At 46.3% G+C, this 25,967-nt stretch overlaps 1 protein-coding gene across 3 annotated transcripts in view; it reads right to left on the bottom strand.

The window, feature by feature from the left end:
- The window catches only part of GSAP (gamma-secretase activating protein), an 87,436-nt gene extending 62,302 nt beyond the window's left edge, over nucleotides 1-25,134 (bottom strand). Inside the window, exons 1-6 of one of the 3 annotated variants that reach the window (XM_084787269.1) lie at nucleotides 25,083-25,134; nucleotides 16,407-16,483; nucleotides 15,435-15,491; nucleotides 10,207-10,276; nucleotides 9,150-9,203; nucleotides 706-794 (exon numbers count right to left, since the gene is read on the bottom strand). In XM_084787269.1, the coding sequence (XP_084643395.1) occupies nucleotides 706-794; nucleotides 9,150-9,203; nucleotides 10,207-10,276; nucleotides 15,435-15,491; nucleotides 16,407-16,483; nucleotides 25,083-25,119 (384 nt within the window). In that variant the 5' untranslated portion in view covers nucleotides 25,120-25,134. Of the gene's footprint in view, nucleotides 1-705; nucleotides 795-9,149; nucleotides 9,204-10,206; nucleotides 10,277-15,434; nucleotides 15,492-16,406; nucleotides 16,484-24,543; nucleotides 24,782-25,082 lie in introns of those variants that run through there. The other 2 variants (XM_084787270.1, XM_084787268.1) reach the window with 2 other exon arrangements.
- Between the last annotated feature and the right edge of the window lie 833 nt (nucleotides 25,135-25,967).

The following is a 25,967-nucleotide window of genomic DNA, read 5'->3' as shown; positions in this document are numbered from 1 at the left end:
GACCCATCCCAGCCTTTGGACTCTTAGGAAAACCAGACAGTGGTTCAGCATGACACTGGGAAGTCATCGAAAACAGTGACATCACAAAGAAAGGCTGAAAATTGAAAAACCCATGGCATTAGGCAGTGGACACCACTTGTGCACAGGGTAGGCACGGAAGCAAGGCAGAGCGTCTCACTGTTGGGCCTCAGCTATGGGCATGCAAGGAGATGGCTCGCCTGCTCAGCCAATGCCTGGCAACGGGCCACGAGTGCAATTGCTGAACTGCAAGCAAGTCTTCATAAAGCACAAGAGGGCGCAAGTGTGGAATCTTCACATGAAAACTGACTCGTGTCCGCCCATTATCCACAGAGTGCTTCTGTGGCGATCCACAGTGTTGCAAAAGTCGGGAATTTACTGTTGTTTAATCAGATAGTCTGTCAACCAGGTGAAGTAAACGAATTTAAAGCTTGCCACCGGGTTGTTTTAATACCTGATATTTTATCATGTGGAAACATTGCCTTAGAGTCAGGGTGGCCAGGTCAGAGTTCGCTCTCCGTGCTTACAAGGGAAGCTCTGGTGCTTCTGGCCTTCACAGCTGGAATACTGCTTAGATCAAATGCTGTAATGTGTGTGACAGTGCTCTGTAAACAAACCCCTTTCTCCCTGGGTGTTGCATCTCCTGATTAGTGAGACCAGTGATAGATGACAGGCAGGCTGATTTACCTGTACCCGAACACAGCTATCCCCTGCTTTGAGAACCTTCACATTGTTGACAGGGCAGATTTCAACCAGCAAAGTTAAGCACTTTGATCCTGCAGAGGAAGAAAGGATTTCTGTCATAAAGATTGGCACGGCACTTGTTCTCTCTTCTCAAGCGACCACGAAGAAGAATGCCCGATGTATCAGCCTTCACCAACCGTGAGCTAACAAAACAATTCTACCATCATCAGAATGTCTCTTGAGGTGACATTACATGGTAATTCTAGCCTCCCAGTTCCTATCTTCAGGGTTATATGGTGGCCCAAGAACTCTACAGGAGCAATCAGCCTAGCAAAAGACTCTTATCACATCTTACACACCTGAGGGAAGCTGCATTTGACCCAAAGAACGCCCACGCTCAAAGGGAAGCTTGGAGTGCCTGAGGAACAGCAGCAGGCACTGCGAAAAGGAAGCACCGTATCTAAAATACAAATGGCTTCTGAAACGACGTGCTATCGCTGTGCACCCATGACAGTAACGCAGGAGAGCGCCTGGCCAGCTGACCTGACCTCCCATGGGTGCCCTTTCCCCTAGAGAGCATCATTTGCAAACAGGAGCAGCTGGGCTTTGAAAGTGTACGTTTCCTATTATATCAGCTACTTCTTAATTTTCCTAAGGTTTACTTCGACATTTCTTAAATTCACAATTGGAGCTGTAAGTATGTAACTTGGCGGTAGGGGAATTGACAATGAGCCTATGAGAGGCCTTAGTTTTCCATAGCAAAAAGGAAAACAAGAATCAAAATAAAGAAACCACAATAAAGCAGAAGTCAACGTGCCTATAGTAAAGCCATTTTTAGCACAGCTTCATAGACCCTACCAACACAGTGCTACTCACTGTCTCTCCAGTTGTGCAGCACAGTGGCAATCAGTGTGTGTGAAAACAAAGAAATCCTGATGCACTTGTATTATGGCATTATGGTACATAATGTCGGCTTCCCCCGTGAACAATAGAGCAGCACTGTCAGCAGCTGGCTTAGGTCCTCAGTCATATCTGAGCAAATGTCATAAAAGTAATTAGGGGTAAGCCCATGGCCAGGGCTGGAAGGGGTTTAGCCACAGATGTCCAAATCTAGGTCAAAGGTTCCCCTCTCCCCGGAGTACACTCCAGCTCTTAAGACTCTACTAGAGTGTGGGTCTCTCTCTGTGACTCTATTTTGAATATTAATGTATAATTCCACACAGCAGTCTGGAAATCAATACCAGCTTTCAGTCCTTTAAAAAGTTACCTGACACACTGGTCCAGGAAAAAGGTATCGCATATGAGCCAGTTTCTGGGATACAGCCTAACAAACGGCCCTGGGTAGTTCTATAAAAAACGTCTTTAATGTCTTTAATGTTCACCTGTGGGGAAACGCCTGAACTGAGCACAGTCAAGATGGGAGATTGTAGGGATTTCCTGCACTCTGGTGTCGTGGGCTCCTGTGGCTAAGAGGCCAGCTGCAAGCTGTCCTGGAGCTAAAAGGCCTCTGGGGGCTTTCGAGATCCTGCCTCAACCTGAAGGAGCTGATCAGCTAGCTCTCCAAAAAAAACCGCAGGCCCGAAGGGCTACTCCAGGGCCCAGCTGGCGTCCTACCACATTCCTCCCCTACCTCCACCCCCACCCCCACCCCCACCGCCGCCCCCGGAGGCAAGGCTGGAGAGCCAGGCACTCTTCAACATCCTGGTCCTTGCAGGTCAGAGAGCACAGCTGCTTTTACTGCAGCCCCGAGGGGCCAGGCAAGATGCAAGTCCTGTGGCCTTAGCCCTCCCTTCCTGTAGCCTAAGCTCTGTCCTCCCCTCACCACCAGCCTCCCCGAGCTCTGCAAGTCTTGCGGAGACTTTGTCTACATTGGGCTTCCGGTTATAAACCGGAAATGGCGGGGCATAAAATCTACAGGGAGGGCTCCCCGTAGACCCTTCGAGACACAACTGACTCCTTCAGCCGTAAGGGGACCTTTGCGCTTTGCTTCTTCTTTTTTCTGAGAGGTCTTAAGCAGCTCAGGCTGATCTTCAATTCTGTGCAGCTGAGGCTGGTCGGGAAATTTTAATCCCTCCGTCTGTACCTAAGGAGTGCTGGGGTTACAGAGGTTTTAATTTTGTTTTATGCAGGAGGGTGTGTTTTGATTCTGCCCTAGAATTTGGAGTGAGTCTCCTGCCTCAGCTTCTAGAGTGCTTGGGCTACCCACCCAGTGTTGTGAGATTTGGGGCTTGGGGGTGCGGGAGAGAAGGTGGTCTGTGTGAGGTTTTTTTTTCCGTCTAACATCATTTTATTTAGTGTCTTTTGTTTTGTTTTAGGATTTTTTCCTCTCCTTTGAGGCAGGTTCATGCATCACCCTGCCCAGATCTCAGATCTGTTATTGATACCTTTAAATGCCTTTTCAAGTTGCTCGTTAGAAACCTGTTGGGTACTCATTTCTGTCAATGGCAGGTGGCTAAAAATTATTATCAAAACTAAGAAAAAGTGCTTGAGGGATTTGGGGAGATGGTTCAGTGGGGGAAAGGGCTTGCTATGCAGGCATGACTAATTTCTTTTTTTATTTTTCAGGTGAAGCGTGTTTTGAGACAGAGCTTCATGTAGCCCTTAGGCTAGCCTTGAACTCATTTTGTAGCTGAGGATAACTCTGAACTCCTGATCCTTCTATCTCTACCCTTAAGTTCTGGGGTAACAAGGCATACACCACTAAGGAATCTTCCCGTGGTGATTACTGGTGATTCGCAAAGGTATTTCTCCAGCCCCAGCCTCCTCTCAACTGAGCTTCGGACTCACATTCAAATCCCACCTCACATCTCAGGACGTACAGCTCATATCTCAAAGTGAACATGCACATAACCAAAGGCCTCCTCTAACTCCAGGAAATGCACACACACACACACAGGCACACACACACAGAGACACACACATACACAACACATACACACATATACACAGACAGGCACACACACACACAGACACACAGACACAGGCACACACACGAACACACACACACAGACACACACACGGACAGACACACACATACACACACACACACACACAGAGGCTGAGTTATTCTTGACTTGGTCCTTTTCTCATGTGCCTATCAAATCTGTTTTGACAAATCTGTTTTCTAAATCTGTCTAAATGGTACAACCTCAGCTGCATGATCCCCTTTTCTCACGGTGAAGGTCGAGTCCTTCCAGTGGTCCCTTACCTCCCCTTAATTCCCTCTGACTTCCAATTCCTCCACTCCACCTCCACTCCCCATCCTCATCGCTCTCGTAAGACAATGAGTCTATAAGTCTACTCTAGCCTAGAAGCCTTTTGCTGGCAGTTGCTCCGTTTCCTGCCCCTTCTTTCAGGTACCTGTTTAAAGCCTGCCCCAGGAGTGTTGCCATAACACCCCGTTCTCTCTGCCTCAGATGCTGCTCCCAGTGAAACTCAAACTAAGGCCAGAAGCACCCTCAGGGGACAGGTCCACTCTAACCAGGAGAGTTTACCTGAGGGAGCGGAGACAGTATGCCAAAGGCCCGAAGCACGCTAAACAGGGAACGTTAGCACATTAGTGGCTACCTTGAATCTTCACCTGCTTGTGGGCATCTCAGAATCATATATTTTCAGACTAGAAGTGGGGGACAATTTTCCTTCAGCGTCCTGATGCCCACTGGCCATGGGCTGCCCTAGCATCCTTCATCCCCACCCATACACCCAGGCTGTGATGTAGAGAACAGATTCTCCCAATAATCCTGAGCCCAAAGCGAGACATTGGTGGAGAAGCTGCGGGGATCTCTCTGGACTGTGATATCTTTCCCCCCTTAGTGGTAAAGATCAAAGCAGAGCCGGATACAAGCTGCTGGGTAAGTAGTGTGGTAACTAACACTATTCAGTGGTTTTAAAGAGACAAGCAAGTGATCTCACCACAGCTTCCCAGATCCAAGACTGAGCAAGGGTATCTGAATGGGATTTAATTTTCTTTCACTTAAAGTAAAACTTTAAATGTGACCCGGAACTGCCCTTTATAACACACACAGCACTGACGATCACTAAGCATGGCACAGAGGCATAGGTGAAAAATATCAAGTTAAAAATGACAGTTGCTCTGAGTGGACCAGCTTAAGATTTTGCTCAAGGGAACAAGAAACAAGAAGCAGAGCATACACAGCGCAGGCCCCAGGTGTATGCGGATTTGCCTCACCAGCTCACCAGCCGCAGCAGGAACCTTGTCTTCCCAGGACAAAGGCACCCACCAACCAGATCAGCCCTAATAAACCCTTGCAGAGGGGTCAGCACACTAATAGTCTAGATAGCATGCTGCATAATCCAGTCCAGTTCCACCCCTTGAGGTGAGCATTTAAGCAAAATCTAAGAGCAGTAGAGAGTCCTGGGGGAGGGAGGAGGAGACAGCGCAGAGAGGGAAGGGGTGATCTTGGTTCTCTGGACATCACTGCAAATGAGACTTCAGAGAAAACGTCTAGCCCACCAGTATCTCAAAAAAGCTCTTGCCGGGCTAGGCTCCTCTCTCCTGCCTGTGGGGAGATGTGTGTGTCCTCAGAGGCCCAGGACAGTCTCGTGTGACCCTCGTGTGGAAAGTATGTACAAAGGGTTTTTCCATCACGTGCAGCCACAGAATCTATCCAAGAAGGGACTAGGCTAACAAAAGAAAGGATCAGAGCGCCGAATAAATAGAGCAGAGGGCCAGCACCTGGGGGCAGAGCAGTGTGGGAGTGAAATCACATTCTCTGGACCAAAGAGTAAAAGACGGTGGTCCACAGGCTGGTCCAGCCCACCAGCTGTTAGCACTGCTGGAGCAGAGTCTTAAAATTTAGTTGAGGCAGCTTTTATAACTTCTATTTTCCAAAGAAGTCCAGAGTTCTCAACAGATTGCAACGCTGGCCCCAATGGACTTAACTGCCCTTTACAGCAACAAAAATCTAAAGCCAAGCACTAGTTCCTCCTCTGAGGTTGCCCGGGGGTCAAGACTTGATCGCTAGTCCTTATGGCCGTGGAATGCCTTTTCATTAAGCAACAGAAAGAGCTCTCTGTTTCTATGTTAAAACTGGGAACAACAAGGCTGGTGAGATGGCTCAGCAGGCAACAGTACCTGGGCCAAGCCTGACAACTTAAATTCAGTCCCTGGGACTCATATGGTGTTCAGAGGTGACCAACTATCATAACTTGTCCTCTGACCTCCACACACCTGCCATAGCACCTGTGTGCCCATACACATACAGGCAGACAAAACAAATAAACAAAATATAATAGAAATATTTAACAGTGGCGACAATAAAAACATCTCATTCTCCCCCTTTTTTTTATGTGGGTGTATATCCATAAAGTAAACATGTTATCTTGTACATGTGAAGGCCACAGGTCAAAGATACATGCCATTTCTCAGGCATTATCCACCTTGTTTTTTGAGACAGTTTCTCACTGGCCCTGGGATGGCCAAGTAGGCTAAGGTCAATGAACCCAGGTGTGACCTGTCCCCACCTCATTAGCGCTGAGATTACAAGTGTGGACCATCACACCTGGTATGACCTGTGCCCACCTCATTAGCACTGAAATCACAAGTGTGGACCATCACACCTGGCAGGACCTGTGCCCACCTCATTAGCGCTGAGATCACAAGTGTGGACCATCACACCTGGTGTGACCTGTGCCCACCTCATTAGCACTGAGATTACAAGTGTGGACCATCACACCTGGTGTGACCTGTGCCCACCTCATTAGCGCTGAGATCACAAGTGTGGACCATCACACCTGGCAGGACCTGTGCCCACCTCATTAGCGCTGAGATCACAAGTGTGGACCATCACACCTGGTGTGACCTGTGCCCACCTCATTAGCACTGAGATTACAAGTGTGGACCATCACACCTGGCAGGACCTGTCCCCACCTCATTAGTGCTGAGATCACAAGTGTGGACCATCACACCTGGTGTGACCTGTCCCCACCTCATTAGCGCTGAGATCACAAGTGTGGACCATCACACCTGGTGTGACCTGTGCCCACCTCATTAGAGCTGAGATCACAAGTGTGGACCATCACACCTGGTGTGACCTGTGCCCACCTCATTAGAGCTGAGATCACAAGTGTGGACCATCACACCTGGTGTGACCTGTGCCCACCTCATTAGAGCTGAGATCACAAGTGTGGACCATCACACCTGGTGTGACCTGTGCCCACCTCATTAGCGCTGAGATCACAAGTGTGGACCATCACACCTGGTGTGACCTGTGCCCACCTCATTAGAGCTGAGATCACAGGTGTGGACCATCACACCTGGTGTGACCTGTGCCCACCTCATTAGAGCTGAGATCACAGGTGTGGACCATCACACCTGGTGTGACCTGTGCCCACCTCATTAGCGCTGAGATCACAAGTGTGGACCATCACACCTGGTGTGACCTGTGCCCACCTCATTAGCGCTGAGATCACAAGTGTGGACCATCACACCTGGTGTGACCTGTGCCCACCTCATTAGCGCTGAGATCACAAGTGTGGACCATCACACCTGGTGTGACCTGTGCCCACCTCATTAGCGCTGAGATCACAAGTGTGGACCATCACACCTGGTGTGACCTGTGCCCACCTCATTAGCGCTGAGATCACAAGTGTGGACCATCACACCTGGTGTGACCTGTGCCCACCTCATTAGCGCTGAGATCACAAGTGTGGACCATCACACCTGGTGTGACCTGTGCCCACCTCATTAGCACTGAGATCACAAGTGTGGACCATCACACCTGGTGTGACCTGTCCCCACCTCATTAGTGCTGAGATCACAAGTGTGGACCATCACACCTGGTGTGACCTTTGCCCACCTCATTAGCACTGAGATTACAAGTGTGGACCATCACACCTGGTGTGACCTGTGCCCACCTCATTAGCACTGAGATTACAAGTGTGGACCATCACACCTGGCAGGACCTGTCCCCACCTCATTAATGCTGAGATCACAAGTGTGGACCATCACACCTGGTGTGACCTGTCCCCACCTCATTAGCGCTGAGATCACAAGTGTGGACCATCACACCTGGTGTGACCTGTGCCCACCTCATTAGCGCTGAGATCACAAGTGTGGACCATCACACCTGGTGTGACCTGTCCCCACCTCATTAGTGCTGAGATCACAAGTGTGGACCATCACACCTGGTGTGACCTGTGCCCACCTCATTAGCGCTGAGATCACAAGTGAGGACCATCACACCTCGTGTGACCTGTGCCCACCTCATTAGCGCTGAGATCACAAGTGTGGACCATCACACCTGGTGTGACCTGTGCCCACCTCATTAGCGCTGAGATCACAAGTGAGGACCATCACACCTCGTGTGACCTGTGCCCACCTCATTAGTGCTGAGATCACAAGTGTGGACCATCACACCTGGTGTGACCTGTGCCCACCTCATTAGCGCTGAGATCACAAGTGTGGACCATCACACCTGGTGTGACCTGTGCCCACCTCATTAGAGCTGAGATCACAAGTGAGGACCATCACACCTGGTGTGACCTGTGCCCACCTCATTAGCGCTGAGATCACAAGTGTGGACCATCACACCTGGCAGGACCTGTGCCCACCTCATTAGAGCTGAGATCACAAGTGAGGACCATCACACCTGGTGTGACCTGTGCCCACCTCATTAGCGCTGAGATCACAAGTGTGGACCATCACACCTGGCAGGACCTGTGCCCACCTCATTAGAGCTGAGATCACAAGTGAGGACCATCACACCTGGCTGCTTTAACTTTGATTTTAAAGACTGAACTCGGGTTCTCATGTTGGCACAGCAAGCACTTCACTGGCTGAGCTTCGCCCCGAGCCTGACACCTCATTTTTCTTACACTGAACCTATTTCTGGTCACTGTGAACATATCCGGTTGAAATCTGGTGCTGGATAGAAAGCTCCGTGAGGACAGCCACCTCACTGCCTTGCAGGCATTGTACCTCCAGCACCGTCACAGTCCCCGCCCACAGCAGCTTTCAGTAACTGGAGACATGGGGCAGAGACATGACACAGAACAGCTTTTGAAATTAAAAAGTGGAAGGTTCCATTCCACGTGGCTAATAAAATACAAAGTAGGTTTCAGGGAACGAATAGATGTGTATTTTTTATTTTGTAGTTATGATATATCCACAAGGCATCAGAGATGAATATTTCACCAGATACGTTTTTAAGTGGACTGTAAGTCTCCCTACGTTTACATGAGCCTCTGGCCATGGAAGTCAAGTGTATTCTCAGCATTCACTGAGTCTTCGGGCACTAATTATCATTTCATGGTTTCTACAAGTGCTGTTACATTATTTTTCACACTTTCTTGCCCAGTTGAGAGACAAAAATTTTAAATGTTGTCGTCCCTTAAATAGCTGCTGCCCTTCTATTCTAAGATAAAGACACTTCTAAGGAGGTTTGAGGTTTGGCTGAGTCCCAACAAAAGAAGGACAGCCCCATTACCTGGCTGAAGCTCACTCCTTACTCCTCCCTTAGTGTACTGAACGAAACTCGCAGCTATCAGGAAAGAAAAACATCAGTTAGCAATTGATCCACCCAGCAGCTTGTTCAGGTTCATCATTCTAGACCTGGAAATAATTGAGAGTTCTAGGATCTGTCAGCGTAACACTGTGGGTGAGCGCAAAGCGTTCTTATTTATTTATTTATTTAAATAATTTATTCAGAATAACCCTGATTGTTATCCCCTCACTTCTATCTTCCTGTTCCCCCTCCCTCCCTCTTTCACCCTTTTCCCCTCCCCTAGGCCTGGGACAGAAGGAGACCTCCTCCCCTACCATATGAGCACAGCCTATCAGGTCTCATCCTGGTGGCCTGCTTCCCCTTCCTCTGTGTATCACCAGGCCTCCTCACCAAGGGGAAGTGGTCAAATAGGGGGCACCAGAGTTCATGTCAGAGGTAGTCCCCCTTCTCCACACACTGGGAAAAGGTCTTCACCAACCTACATCTGACACAGGGCTAATATTCTAAATATATAAAGAACTTAAGAGATTAAACACCACCAAACCAAATAACCCAATTAAGAAATGGAGTCCAGAGCTGAACAGAGAATCATCAATAGAGAAATATCGACTGTCTGAGAAACACTTAAAGAAATGTTCAACATCCTTAGTCATCAGAGAAATGCAAAGCAAAACGACTCTGAGATTCCATCTTACACCCTTCAGAATGGTTAAGATCAAAAACTCAAGTGACACCACATGCTGCCAAGGATGTGGAGAAAGAAGAACACTCCTCCATTGCTGGTGGGAGTGCAAACTTGTTCAACCACTCTGGAAATCAACCTGGCGCTTTCTCAGAAAATTGGGAATAGGGCTACTTCAAGACCCAGCAAAGCATTCTTAACAGTAGGTGTGTCCTACAGAGTCACAATCTCAAACTCAATTAACCTAACACATTAATTTCCTGGAAAATTGTTGTTATAATCAAATATTACAAAATCCTAAGTGCTTAAAGTTAAAAGATATAGTCCTTAGCTTCCAACTATGCGATCTCAACTCACCAAGCACAGTTCTCTCACTGTTGACAGAGCAGCTGACAGCTTGCATGTCCTTCTCAAAGGTGTACAGGTGCTATGAAAACCAAAGGGGGGGTTTACAATAAATAACAATTGGATATAGATAAATCCCTGTTAAACACTGTATCAAATATTGCTTAGCAAAACATTTCCTAATGAACCCTCAGTCTATGCTGAGATATCCTGGATTATTTTTCAATAAAAATATTTAATATTTTAGGCCACATTTGGCACTGAGTCTTGGCTATGAGATAACCAAAGAGCATGGTTAAGAACACAAACTTTGAAACTAAGCTAGACCCATGGTCAAATCCTGGCTGTTATTTTCCAGCCGTGTGACCTTGGACAAATTATTCAACTTCCGTATTCCATCATAATTAACATAGGGCTACATGTGTATCCTATGTTATTATGAAGACTGAGAAATACTAGGGTGGTGTGGCCAAAGCAAGTGAAAGCATCTTGTGGGGTTATTATGAGGATCAAGAGAAACAGTGCTCACAAAGCTCTTAGTACAGTGTATGCTGTCAGAACAAGCAATCAAATCTTAGCACTGTTAGTACTGAGATAAGAAAGGCTTTAATCAAAAAGAAAGAAAGAAAGAAAAAAAGAAAGGCTTTAATCAGATTACACGCTTGACTACGATACCATTGGTTGGGTCACAGGTGTTTCTCATATTTGGAGAAGTGGCTAAGAAATCTTCTCTCTTTACTTAACTTTTAAATGGATTTTTAGATGTTCAAAATATCAAGAGAAGCCAGTCAGGCTATGCATACCAGTAACCCAAACCCTCCAGAGACCAAGGCTGAAGGATCACAAACTGGAGGCTATCCTGGGCTACATAATAGAACTATGTCTTAAATAACAATGGGGGGAGGCGGGGAGGCAGCAAAAGATTCCACTTCATCGATGCTAAGGGAAATAAAAACAGGCGTGTACACAGAAGATGCAACACGTAGCTTAAAGACAGAGGACGTACAACAGCTGCATCGCCATATCACCACAGGAACTTTGAGCTACTGTGAAGGCACTAAATCTGGGGCTAGGAGTGATGGCTCAGTCATATGAACTACCCTCGTAGAGGATCCAAGTTCAGTTCTTAGCACCCATGTCAGTTAGCTCATAACCGCATGTAAGTCCTGCCGAAGGGCATCTGATGCCTACCTGGAAATTCACACGTGAGTGCGTTATAGGCACATGTGATGCAGGCACACAGGCCTGTGCCTGTGAAGGCCAAGGGTCAGGGCCAAGTGCCTCCTCTGTCACACTCTACCAATTTGGCTAGGCCATCAGGCCCCTGGGTCCTGGATCCCACCTGTCCCACTCCCGGTACTGAGGTTGCAGATGCACACCACCATGCTGCTTTTCACATGGGTGCTGGGGATGTGAACTCAGGTCTTTATGTTTGTCCAGCAAGCACTTTGAGCCATTTTAGCCTTCTAAAATGGCCCAAGTTATAGACTTCTTAATCCCCACAGTTGCACTTATTCCCGAGTAACTTATTGGTGGGCATTAGTTTAATTTAGCTATCACATTTAGGTACTAAAATGATCCAATTAAACACACAGACACACAAACACACAAACCTTTCCAGTGTAGGGGCTCAAGCCTGGGGCCTCATCAGGAATGCAAGTGTGCAATTCTTCCATTTAAACATCGAAGAGTATTCACCCAACCAGTTCACGAGAAGTCTCGATTACAGACTGGCTCATGAAACTAGATAATGTAAGGCGGGTCTGGGCTTTAACGAGGGGTTTAATCCAGAACTAGAAATGCCCATTCTTTTAATTTTCTGGCTTTAATACATTTTCAGCCTCCACATAAGAAAACTCCAAGTTCTAGTCCTCAAATCCACGGCCACGCCAACTTCACATTCCATATGAGCAAAAGCAGAGAAGAAGGATCTTTGTCACTTGTGTCCCAGCCAGCCTGTCCTATTCCCTCCTGTATGCGCTGGGGGGCAGACTAGCAGGAATGGAAGTAGAGAAGAAAGACAGGAGCCCGGCAGGGAGAATAGTTTAGAGCTTGCCTATTATGGGTAAGTTAACATACTGCGTCCTGTTTGGCCACGGAAGGAGAGTCATTCATTGAAACCTGCAGAGAGCAAGACCAAGACGAAAGGACTCACTCCTCTCTGTCCCTCCCACTCAGTAAAGCTAAAGTCCCCAAATGTTGTACACAAAGTGAAACTCAGCAGGCTGGACAGCTGAGTAAAGGAGACACAGGAAGGATGTATGGTTCTGCCGGAGGGTCAGGGGACGACTCCAGGTTCTGAGACATGACACAGTGATGACTTTATTTTTTTCAAAAACATATTCTAGACTTGACACTAAAGAAAAGACCATAACAGAAAAGATGCCAGGAGTAGGGCAGAAACATGCTCCATACCCCCAAGCCGAAGGAACAAGGAATCCACAAAACTGACCACTGCCAGGTGCTGTCTGGCCTATTCTAGTCCCCGATTCCTTCCTGGGGGGAGGCTGTGAACCCGATCTCCACCTGGGACTAACAGGCCTCTCATCTGAGTGCCATCAAAGGTAGCCAAGCGGCAGGGCCTTGAGTTCCCACTCCCACCACAGCAGGGTTGAGGCGGCACACTTTATTACTCAACAACTTCGGGATGAGAGGAAACACTGAAACAGAAAACTAAGTAAGATCTAGGGGTCTCTGGAAAGATAGTTAAACCATGAGTCACGCCAGGGACCAGGAAAACTTCAGCTTGAGTGAGAAAAAAACAGACGTTAAGCACTAGCATGGCAAATACTAGATGCTGCAGCAAAGATTTTTAAAGCAGCTATGGTTCAAAAAATAAAAACTTCACTACGTTTAAAATGTGATTGAATGAAATCTTAATGAGGAAATACATAAAGAAAAACACATGGAAAATTCGCACCTAAAAATTATAATAATCAACTATTTAAATCTCAAATAATAGCAATATGGCTAAAAAAATCCATGAACTTGAAAGGAAAAAAATAAATACCTAATCTGAACAGAACAAAATAAATAAGCTGGGACTGAGAAAAAAGAGCTGAACCTCACGGACCATGAACTACCACAAAGATCTGGGTGGTGACTTTGATGTGACTAGTGTCCAAAAGAGAGAAGAGCGGAACTGTTTAAAGTGTTTAAAGACATAGTGGCTGGTGAGTGAATTGTTCCAAAATGGACAAAAGGTGTAAGAATCTGAATGAGAAAATTCAGATTTATAACCCACCTCATATGGGTAGTGGATTCCACACTCCCATACTCCGGCAGAGCTCTGAGCATTCTCAACAGCCGAGCCATCTCTCCAGATCTCTCCACTTAGTGTTGATATAAAGATAGATGATAGATAGATAGATAGTTTTTTTTTAAAGGAGAGTCAGACTAAAAAAAGATGAAAGACTAAAGTGCTATGCTCTTTAAAAAAAAAAATGATAAAAGCCATAGGGACATGCCCAAGTAAATTTTCAGAAACTGAAGGACAAAGTGTGTGTGGGGAAACTTTCAAAAGTGACTGGGGGAAGTGATTCCTTAAAGTACAGAAGGAAAATATTCTATTTTATTTTTTAATGTTAAAGATTTATTTATCGGTAGGGGTTCGAAGTTTACTGCCTATTTCTCCTTGGCTGGTGCCTTAGTTTGAGGAGGACCCCAGGACTCAGATCTGCCTGTCATAAAGTTCTTCTTGTAGGTTTCCAGGACCCTGTGGGTCCTACTATTTCCCCATTCTTCCATGCTACTCTCGCCTAAAGTCTCAATAGGATGTCCTCTCCTCTGACCCACTTTCTTGGTAAGTAAAGTTTTTCACGGGACGTATCCCTTGGACTAGTGTTTTGATATAAGTGAGTATATACCGTTTGTCTCCTCCTCAAACTAAGGCACCAGCCAAGGAGAAATAGGCAGTAAACTTGGAACCCCTACCAAGACCTAGCCGACGAACATGATATTCTCCACCGTTGAGTGGAGAGTGAGATCTGACTCTCACATGAACTCTGGTGACCCTTTTCTGACCATGTCCCCTGGATGGGGAGGCCTGGCGGCACTCAGAGGAAGAATAGCAAGTTACCAAGAACAGACTCGATAATCTTAGAGCATATATAGGGGGAGGAGGTCTCCCTCAATCACAGACATAGGGGAGGGGAGAAGGGGGGAAGTGGGAGGGAAGGAAGAATGGGAGGAAACAGGAGAAGGGCTAACAATCAAGATGTAATATGAACAAATTAATTTTAAAAATGGTAAAAAAAAAAAAAAAGAAGTAGTAATAAAAAAAGAAAAAAAGATTTATTTATTATTACTTATTCATACAGTATTCAGCCTGCATGTACCCCTGCAGGCCAGAAGAGTTCACCAGATCTCATTATAGATAGTTGTGAGCTACCATGTGACTGCTGGAAATTGAACTCAGGACCTTTGGAAAAACAGCCAGTGCTCTTAACCTCTGAGCCATCTCTCCATCCCAGGAAAACATTTTAAAGGGCAGGTTTCCCATGAGAAGCCATGGAGGGAGGAAGAGAGGACAGGAGGGAGGGAGGAAGACATTTTTTTCAAGAACCAAAACACAAGACCTATCAGCCTGAATTCTAGATTCAGCAAAATCATCCTTCAAAATAAATAAGTGAAAGAAATGCACAGGTAAAAAAAAAAAAATTGAGAATGCATGACCTGCAACTGTAAAATACTGGGACTTAACGTCTTAAAATTCTCACTTGTCCTTCCATAAGCACAAAAGCCCTCCCACCCTCATGTCCCAATGAGATAACGCTTGTCCACACTGACCAGAAACTAAAGGGAGCAGTTTCAGAGAAAATTAAGGAAAGCGGCAAAGCTACAAACCTTGATTGTTACTGCAAAGGAACAAGAACAATGGCATGAGGGTGGCCAGGATCAGACTGCAGCACCAAGGGTCTAAGAAGATGACGCCAGTCTCAGGGAAGGCGGTGGACTTCCTACTTTGATTTTTCCCCCATAATATTATAAAATTAGCCTGAGCCAACTTTAGTTAAGCTTCAAAGGGCTAAGACTGTATGGGTCATTCTGGTACAGGACTCATCATACCTTTTTTATTTTTTTTTTTACTGCAATAAGGATTTAAAAATACTAAAGAAATAAGAAGGGAAGAGAAATGAAAAGATATGAACTTTTGGAAAATAAGATTCAGGTTTATATATGAAAAACAGAGGAGAAAGAAAAAAAAAAGAAGAGGAGTCAACTGAGAAATCTATAATTACCTCATTCTGCCTGGCTTGGCAGTCATATAATCCAAAGACAGCATTTCCCTTATTATCCTAAAAATTAACCAGATGTTTATTAATGCCATTGTTTAGGAAATTAAACCTGCAATAACTAGCTATTTTAGCCCTCAGTGGAATTCTGCTGTATACATCTAGAAGGGCGGGACCTAGTTCAGATAGTCACTCACGGGGAACCAATCACCAAAGAGCTGGGAGGATCTGAGGACTGGCTAGAAGGCCTGGGCATGAGCCTCCAGCCATGTCCTCGAGAGACTAAATACAGCTTATTCTATAAGTAAAATCGAACATTTAAGGGCATCATCCCTAAATACAACTTAAGGTGTTTTTATTAATCAATAGGGAAACTAAAGTGTGGTGACACAATGTATAGGACCAACTACTGGCACTGCTCCTTGATGTGTCCCTATTAGCAGGGTTGTCACTAAAATTAAATGTTCTTTAGGAGGTCCAACATCTGAAGGCATTGTTAAACATGTGGCTACACTTAGATCCAACTGTACAGAACAACCATGGTAAAATCCTCCTCAAAGACAAACGTGAACATAGTAAATAGATTTAAATATCTTGGCTTCTTTTTTCTTCTAGAAAATGAAATTATCCATCAATTCAAAGTATTTTGAACTTCAGGTATGCAGTTTCATCTAATTTTTAAAAGATAAAGGACTTCCTAAGATGGGCCTTCAATATCACCTACACAGAAATCAAGGGTATTAAAGGTTCAGTCCCAACAAGTGTTTGCTGCCCTTCAATAATGTACAGATTCTGTAAAAAGCTAGCCGCAGCTCTGGGGAAGTAGAGGCAGGCAGATTTCTGTGACCAGCCTGGTCTACATGGTAAATTCTAGGCTAGCCATGGCAACATAATCTCAAAACTGCTAATATAAATTATTCAAACAGTAACTTATATGTTGTATATATTTACTGCAATAAGAAGACAACATGGACTTACCTTATAGGTATAAATAATGTTTCCATTTCTTTCAATGTTTAATATACGTAAGCTCTCGGAAGCTGTTTCTAAAACATCTGGAATATATAATGGCAGATTAATATTCAGAAAATGGTTTGAACATATCTAACAAATACAACATTCATGGGAAAAAAAAACAAGTTCAAAGCTAGAGGCTGATGATTCTGTTATACAGAGTTTACAAGCAGGCAGCCTATCACAGTAGAGGTCAAAACACTCATGACCTTTAAGGACCAGGATAGGACTAGTAGGGGAAGATGTCCAGGGTGGACTTCTGGGGTGCTGAGAAGGTGGTATTGTCTGAGTGCATTGACAAGCTTGTGGAGATAGTCACTGGGCCATACACGCTAGACCTTGTGACTACTTACTCTCCTATGTTTCAGCTCAATAATATTAATCGTATACTAGATTTTTTCCTGAGGCTACACCATGCTTGGCATACCAACTGAGAATTATTGTTTCCTGCTGGATTTACCCCTGCCAGGTACTCGGCCAAGTTCCAAGCATTTGAGTAGCAAATTAAAATAAGACTTTTTTTTTTTTTTTAAAGCAGAGCTCTGTGGTAAAGTGGCTCATTTGATAAAGTGGCAGCCACACAAGCATACAGACCTGCATTCGGATCCCCAGCACCCATGTAAAACACCAGACATGGCAACAGACACCTGCAACCTGCATGCTAAGGAGTGTTCAGATGGAGTAGAGGCTTGCTGGCCAGCCAGTGTAGCCAGTCAGTATAGCCAGGGTCAGTGGGAGACTTGTCTCAAAAAAGACAGACTCCCTAGAGGACGGCACCCAACATAATCTGCTAGCCCTTACCCACTCCACTCCTGTACCCACCAGGACACAGTCAAACCCTGCTTACGTTCTATGACATCATACACAACAGGCTAAACCAGAGGTCCCTGTCCCATATTCCCCAGGGGATGCCGCCTTTGGTGAATGATGCTGCGAGGTGGCGCAAACATTAATATTCAGAAAAAAAAATGTTTTTCTCTTGCTATCAGGAACAACCCCATCTCCACCCCCGTGAAAGGCTCCTGCGTAGTAAGGACCCAGGAGGAGAAAGAGAGGAGGAAAATAGAGTTAGTAGGGGAGAGGGGGCTTCAGGGAGGTCTCTATTAGGGCCCACGTCTGAGGGAAGGCGTGGCCACATGCAGCCCTGCCTGAGAATGGCCCGGTGGGACTCCCAAGTCCTAATGGCAGGCAGTTCCCTACAGGGGCTACACTGCATCAGCTAGGAGAGGGACTTCCTGGGAGGCCTCCCAAGAGAACCCTGTAACTGCACACGCTCCAGGATGAAGACACGCACCTAACTTTTTACACGGGGATTAGACTGCACGCACTGACATTTTTCTTCTCTCTTTTTTCTCTTTAAACCCTTCTTCGGTGCTTACTCGGTGGCATGGGCCTTCTACAGGATACGGCTTGCGCAGCGCGGCTTCTTCTGTCCCTTTACAGTTAATCTTCTCCAGCCTTATGTCTAAGGCGTGGGACTCGTGAGCCGACTAGATGTCCTGTTGGTTCCTCCGCAGCATCCCCACCCCCACGCCCACCCCAGCCCTGCCACACCCGACACTCTGTCCAAGCTCACCTACTGTGGTTACATCGGGCCTCGTCTATGGTACTATTTGTTTTCTCGGTTGTTTCACTCCTTCCAGGTGAGAGTTGGTCCCGTCCCGGTTGCTAACTTGTCAGCTACACTAGCTCTTTTCCTGTTCTTTTATTAATTAGCTTGTGTTTCTAATTTAAAAGTTTCTAATTTAAAAGGCTTTAAAAAGCAGAATGAAAGCGAGGATGGAGGGGCGGGGCGGGGGGAGGGCAGGGGAATGGACGCCAAAGCTACAGCTGGTTAGGAAGGTTCGGAGGAAGCACAGGTTTCACTGCGGGGGGGGGGGGGGGAGGGGGGTTGTTTGTCCATCATCTTGAAGTCTCTCTTGCTGCCTGTCCCATGGCACAGCTGTGTAAGCATTCCAAGGTAAGGATGCAGAAGTGGTTTTTATACATGGGTACATATTCATTTCGCACTGATTTTAAGAAACATGACTAATCGCGTGATATTATGTGAGAACAAGCTTCAGTCGGCTAAATGGCACTTCACAATGCATTCCCGTTCCCACCCCATGCACACCGCGGCTCCGGCATTATGAGCCCACTGTACTTAAAGGACAACTGAGTGCAGTGAGCTGGGGACCTGGGCCAATACCGCACAGTGAGCAAATAGCACAGGGTCATCTCAAGACAAGGAGAACAGAGAGCTAGTGCCCTGTTCAGGCGTGATGGGAAGATGATAATTAACCTTCCAGGGGACTCTGGAACAGCTGAGGAGATGTTCAGAGAGGCCATTGCCATCCTGAAATGGTGCAATGCTTCTAGAATGCAGTATGTCAATATTTTGAGAATGTTTTTCTTTCAAGGATATAAGGATGCTGGGAAGGACAGACCTTCATAAAAGTGTACTTAAAAGGTTTCAGCTAAGATAAGACATTCCTTTACAAGAAGTCTTGAAAGAGAAATTCTTGACAAAACATCTATTTTTAAATCACTAAAAATTCTCCACCAAATACAGGCTAAATTACCGTGTGTGTGTATACACACATACATACTACATAATACATGCCATGGGTACTCAGTTCTGTCTGTATTAGAAACATGACAGGAACCTTTTAAGAAATACGGATGCTCCCTCCACACCAGAACCAAGACATTCTTGTTTAAAAAAAAAAATACCCATTACATTTTATTTCCTTCTTTAGTGTGTGAGAGAGATGGGGGAGAGTGAGACACTTGGCACCTTGTAGGAGCTGGTTTTCTCCTTGCACCATGTGGTACTCAAGTCATCAGGGTTGGAAGCAAATGCCTTTACCTACTGGGCCATCTCACCAACTCAAGAAATTCTGACTTTTAAGAGACTAGTGTGAGGCCCGCTCTCTGGTATGTGTCAAGTTCCCCCAGACATTTCTCACTGTACAACATTTATTATCTACTACAGCTAGAACTTGGACCAGTGGGCGAGTGTGACCACAGGAGACAGAGTTGAGAGAAATAACATGTCTTCGTGGGTACATTAGCCAGTGCTGGCTTTCATTTCAAGGGTGTGTGAGGTAGATGCATTTGGCAATGCTGGAAGTTTAGAGTGGCGCGTCATGCCCACTCAACCTCTTTGCCCCTCCCCGCTGCTTTAGCTGCTTATGCTTCTACACACCCTCCTCAAACAGTGTTGAGTGCTGTCCTTGCTTGTCAGCTCATTCTGACTCTTGCCCCAACTCTCCATCTCTGGAAAGTCCAGAGGAGGAAGTTCAGCAATGTCAAATGAGGAAATGTGGTTTAATTTCACAGTCCAGTACTCTCTGGGATCACAGTATCACATTTGGATAAGGAAGTTACTTGCATAAGTAAACACGCTAAAGAAAGTCTGCAACTCATGAGGGATTGTACTGTCTGAGGTCAGGTGAAGCAGAAGGTAGTTTCCAAGACAATCTTATTCATTTCAATCCATTCTTTGCTAAAGCAGAGTGATTTCACACCATAGGAAGATGTCTGCCAAGTGTATAAACTTTAGTCTGAACTGCTATGAGACAAAAGCTGAAATTGTTTTGTCTTTCTAATGACAGTATTTGGAGAGGGGAGTCATGCAGTCTCTCTCTCTCTCTCTCTCTCTCTCTCTCTCTCTCTCTCACACACACACACACACACACACACACACACACACACACACACACACACACACCCCACAGTGTGAGCCAGCTCCCAACACACAGGTGGTGAAACAGGATTGCTCTTGGTGTATACATGATCCACCCAGTCCCTCAGGCTCAGGGTGACCAGGTCCTACAATTCCTAAATCACAGGCCGACTGTGATGTGTCACATCTCACACTCTGAATGAAATGAGAAGGGACAAGCATGGAGTGATTGCTCGGGAATCTATAAAAAGAGAACTGAGAGTTAGGAAAGAAGACTGTGGACCCGGGGGGAAGGAAAAGTAAACAGGAAGGGCAGTGGCAAGAGACTGGTGAAACAGCAAAATGACTAAGGCCACACTTCCATCCCAGACCAGTCTGCAGAATGCAAGAGGAAATAAGAAAAAGGCTCATTTTCGAGTCAGTTGCAACCTCTACCACTCCCCATGCAAGGGTAAGATTTAAAATCAGTCAGGTGTGCCGCATATTCAAGACTAATCAACACAGGGAAGAAAAGCCATGTTGCTTCTAGAAGCTTCTAGAAACTTCTAGAAGCACACAGATGGTCCCTGACAACATTTCAATATATGCTTGTTTTTAAAGTGGTGCCAAAGCAACACAAGACCTTTAGTAAAGACACTGGCTGGAATGGCAAACCCATGGACCTCCAAATGTCACCCGTCTCAGCGGAGAAAGGCTAAGTGATGCTGGGTTTCCTGGGAAGCACTGTTTCCCCTGAAATGCTTAGCCCTACAGGGTTAAACCTGTAAGACACAGAAGGAAGAAGGTCCCTGTATGAGAAGTCAAGCTTCCAGCTGGCCCAATAGCTTCAGATAGCCCTGAGCCCTGGGCAGGGGGCAGGATTGGAGCTCTAGAAATCAAGCTGGCTGCTGGAGTAGTCCCACACTGAGTCAAAACAGTCAGGCCTTTAATATCCTACTGCAGTGCCTCACTGGATACAGGCACTTGAAGGAAGCCAAAGGATAAGTGCACACTATAAAATAGAAGACACGTGACAAGCAATGGCTTCTGTGTAGCCAGTGAACCTGAATAAATTGTGCAATACTGAAAAGAAATTAAAGGAAAAAGGGAGCATAGTACATTTTTCACTTACTTGAAATTCAGATTTTAAAAAACCGAATTTAAAGCTATCAATAATTGAAAAGAATGTTAGCAGGGGATGGTGGTGCACACCTGTAATCCCAGCACACAGGGAGGCAGAGGCAGGTGGATCTCTTTGAGTTTGAAGACAGCCTGGTCTACAAAGTAAGTCCAGGATAGCCAAGGCTACAGAGAAACCCTGTCTCAAATCCAACCCCAGCCCTCCCCCCCAAAAAAAGGAAAGAAAGAAAAAAGAAAAGAATGTTAAAATGTAAATATTTAGATAGTAACTTCCGAGGAATTGAGATGAAGAATCATAAGGGTGCACGCACACAAGGTCCTGATACTATTCCGTTTGTAGTTGGGTAGTGGGTACATGGGTTTTATTTTTTCAATCACTATTTAAAGGTAACATGTTACTGTAGTTATGTGAGTGTTTTAATTTCTGTAAATATTTTCTCATTTTGTTTCAGGAGACACCATAGTCCCAAAGTTCAACACAGAACCAAGAGTAATCCATCTAGCCTCCTAGCCCTCAAGCCCTTGTTTGACTACGTTGCTATTCTACAGCCACCAAAGTTCCCTGGCTAGTGTAGCCAAGCTCACTGGCTATTTTGGCAAGAAAGTCAAGTTTCATGAGAACTCCTTGTGTCACTAAAAAGCTTTCAATCTGTTGATGTAAAAATATTAACAGGTCCAATGAGATGCTCAGCAGGCAAAGACGCCTGACAACCTGAGCTCGGTCCCCAGGTCTCACGTGGTGGAAGAAGAGAACCACCCTCTGAAGGCTGTACTATCTCCACATGCATGCTGCACCCATGCACACAGGCACATGCACACACATGCACACAGGCACATGCACACACATGCACACAGGCACATGCACACACACTCATGAACACACATGCACACACATGCACACACACTCATGAACACACATGCACACAGGCACATGCACACACACTCATGAACACACATGCGTACATGCACACACACACACACTCATGAACACACATATACATAACGACACATCCACGCACTTGCTTATGCACAAAAAAAAAATCACTAAATGTGGGGGCTGGACAGATGGCTCAGAGGTTAAGAGCACTGGCTGCTCTTCCTGAGTTCAGTTCCCAGCAACTACATGGTGGCTCACAGCCATCTATAATGTGATCTATCTTCTTCTGGCACGCAGGTAGACATGCGGGCAGAATATCGTACAAATAAAATTAATTTTAAAAACTAATAAAATAAGTCACTAAATGCATGTAACTTGTGAGAATTTTAAGACTTCAGGTTTTAAAAGTAAGTGTGTAGGAAACAGACATATGGTCATTGGTAATGTTACTCCTATTTATGTTTTAAAAGATGGGACTTCAAAAATAATTTGCATAAGCACGTTTAATAATAGATACACTATACATAAAGTAGAATTTCAGATCTTCCTTTGAAGGCTGAGGTATGTGTGTGTATCTGTGTGTGTGTGTGTGTGTGTGTGTGTGTGTGTGTGCATACACACATGCACATGCGTGCACCCACACAGGGTCACACACCGGTGCATGTGCCTGTGAAGGCCAGAAGTTGATGTCAGGTGTCCTCATCAGTTGTTACATGTAGCTTTCAGGAATTCAGCTAAACTAGCTGGCCAGCAAGGCCCAGGACCCTGCTGTCTCTGTCTTACCACCCTCTGCTGCCCACTCTCCTTTTTTGTGAATGCTTACATCCTTGTTTGTGCTGCAAGCATTTCATCCGCTGAGCCACCTCCCCAGCCTCTGGTTCTGTTTTAACCCAGTGCTTGTCAAAGGTAACAATACTATGGGACTCATAGGACAAACATCTTACCACAGTGCTCTGAGAAACAGCAAAATATTGTGGGGGGAAAAAAGCCAGTATTTCTGGTAAGTTGACCTTTTGAGGGGTATCTACTTTTACTGAAGCACCAACACACAGGTTTATAATTCTTCACGGGTGAGTGAAAGATGCAATGAAGCCAAAACCCACTGAGTCGCACACAGCTTTTCAACCACAGGCGCGCGCGCGCGCGCACACACACACACACACACACACACACACACACACACACGGAAACATAAGGCTGAGACCTTTTTGTATCTCACTCAGCTTATGTGCAGTCACCTGCCATTTAGCAAAATAAAGTGGGAGCCAGGACTGGAATACTTCTGTGGTGGGAAACAGACTTGGAGTTGCCTGTAATATTTCAAAAAGTTAAACCTTCTAAAACTTTAAGAAAGCAAGTGAAGCAGAAGCAACACAAACTCTCATAAAGTTATAAAGTTGTTTATTTGTGATTAACGGTCAAGATTCAAAGACAAGGGCATCTATAAATGCCCCTGGGCTAAAGCCCAGGAATCGTGTGGTCATAACTGCCCCAAGAGTTTTAGAGGAAAGGAATTGTGGATATGGGTGATGCCCCAGCCCCTAATCCACTGGCAGTCCAGGGTGTTTAAGGAAAACCACACAGAAAGAAGTAGGCACAAGAGCACGTATGTGCAAGGTGACACCCAGAGGTGCTATTATTCTAGAGTCAATTTAAGCCCTGAAGATGGTTCCTTATTTAAAAAGAAAAGAAAAACCTACGAAATTAAAAACGCCCTTCTTTTAAATAGATCAATTCCAGGAACGCACAAACATCATTTTCCAGTCCCTCACCAGAAGAGTCTCAGCTTCAGGACCAATTCCATGGGCAGGAAGCTGAGCGTGCTGCTAGTCGATCAGGAGTGGGGGTGGGGACCTGGGGGTGAGGTGATTGGTAGCTCTTGAGCAAGCTGCTGTGCCTTTAGAGCCTGCCGATCCCCATACTGCGTGCAGCCTGAAAGGGCACCTTGCTCACTCTACATCACACCTGGAGCGACATGTCCCCTAAAGCACCAGCACGGTTCACAAGAATATAGACTATTCCACAGGTAAACCGAAAATGTCTTAGAAGGGGCGCGGGGGAGGGGAGTCGCTAAACCACCGAATTCTCCTTCTTAAAAACAGATTGACGATGAGAACGCTCAGCATCCTCACTGGGACAAGCTACGTGATTGTTAAGATACTTAACAATCGTTTTTCCTGACCACCACAATTCATCTAGGTTCGGGGCAACGTGGGCTGATGAGCCCTGCAGGCAAGCAAGGGCAAACTATCCCGCTCCCTCCAACTTCCTCCCTCCCGGTGGTGACCCATCAGGTACCCCGCATCTCAGCGGACTAGGCAGCCCCGAGATGTACCCATGGGGACGGCGCCCGCCCCACCCCAGCCCCAGAGCCTCTATGGGATGCTCAGCGCCCGTCCCCCGCCTGCCTTCTCCAGGACGCGCACACGCCGCCGCACCTGCACCGCCTCCTCCTCCCGCTGCAGTCCCCGCCTGGGCGGGCAGACTCGGGAGCACGTCTGCCCGCACGTCGAAGTGGGCGACCAGCCGCAGAGCCATGGCTCGCAAGCAGCGGCGTGGAGGACATTCCGGGCCCGGCTCACACCTCCCAGCCCCGCAGCCGCCTTCTCCTTCCTCGCCCCTACCCGCAGCTGCTTTCGGTTCCAGTTAGGCCGTCCAGCCCCCAGGATCCGGAGCACCGCCCCTTCCAGGCGTCGGCCAGCGCCGGGGAGAGCAGGGACCAGGCCTCTCCAGGCTACTGGTGAGGAGCTGCCACAGTGGCTTAGCCCTCAGCTTCCAGTCCGGATATCGGTGAAGAAGCCAAGTTTTCTTCTTTAGCCCCAGGTCGGGCTACTTAGGGAGCTGCGTCACTAGAGACTCAAGGTTACTGACTTCTGCTATGGTGGTGGTTCAGCTGTAGTGTTTTAAGTAATGACTTACCAGGGCATGGGAACTTACCGGGAACTAAGTTAAGAGACACTAAATAAGGTTAGCTTACCACAGTCTGGGTTCTTTTTGCCTGTCAGTGCCTGCATACTGGCTTGAGGAAGCTGGGTTGTCTAGAAGTAGCCTCTGAGGTTTGTCTGTAGACACTTTCATGCTTCCCGGTTCCTTCCCGACCATCTATTCTTCTACAAGCAAATGCAGCATTTTCATAATCCAGCACTCTGGTTCACTCTGCTCAATGAATGCGCCGTTAGTTAGCTTGGCGCTGTACAGCAACAGCAAGTGACTACAGTTGCTAAAACTGAAATAGCCTCAGCCTGCAATCCTCACACTCAGGAGGCTGAGGCCAGAGATTAGCTTGGGGGTCAAGGCCAGCCTGGGCCAAAGAGTGAGACCTGCTCTCAAAAACAAATACCCTATTGGGACTCTAGGTGAGAGAAGTATGGGAGAATAGGGAAACAGAAGGATCCAGAGGGTCCTAGAAACCTACAAGAAGAACATCATGACAGGCAGATCTGGGCCCAGGGATTCTGCTCAAACTACTGCACCAAGCAAGGGCAATATGTGCAGTAAACATCGAACCCCTTCTCAGATCTAGCCAATGGATGAGACATTTTCCACAGTTGAGTGGAGAGTGGGGACTGACTCAGACACGAACTCTCGTGCCCCATATTTGAACACTTCTCCATGGTGGGGAGGCCTGGTGGCACTCAGACAAATAATAAGCAGGCTACCAAGACGAGACTTGATAGCGTATGACCATATAGTGGGGGAGGAGGTCCCCCTCGGTCATAGACCTAGGGCAGGGGAATAGGGTGAAAACGGGAGGGAGGGAGGAACAGGAGGATACAAGTGGTGGGATAACAATTGAGATGTAATCGGAATAAATTAATTTTTAAAAAACACAAAAACAAATACCAAGCTAGTTCAGTCTCTC

Source organism: Acomys minous, assembly GCF_964271855.1.
Source record: "Acomys minous genome assembly, chromosome: 6".
In the NCBI taxonomy this organism is placed as follows: Eukaryota; Metazoa; Chordata; class Mammalia; order Rodentia; family Muridae; genus Acomys; species Acomys minous.
This window is presented reverse-complemented; position numbering and strand designations above follow the sequence as displayed.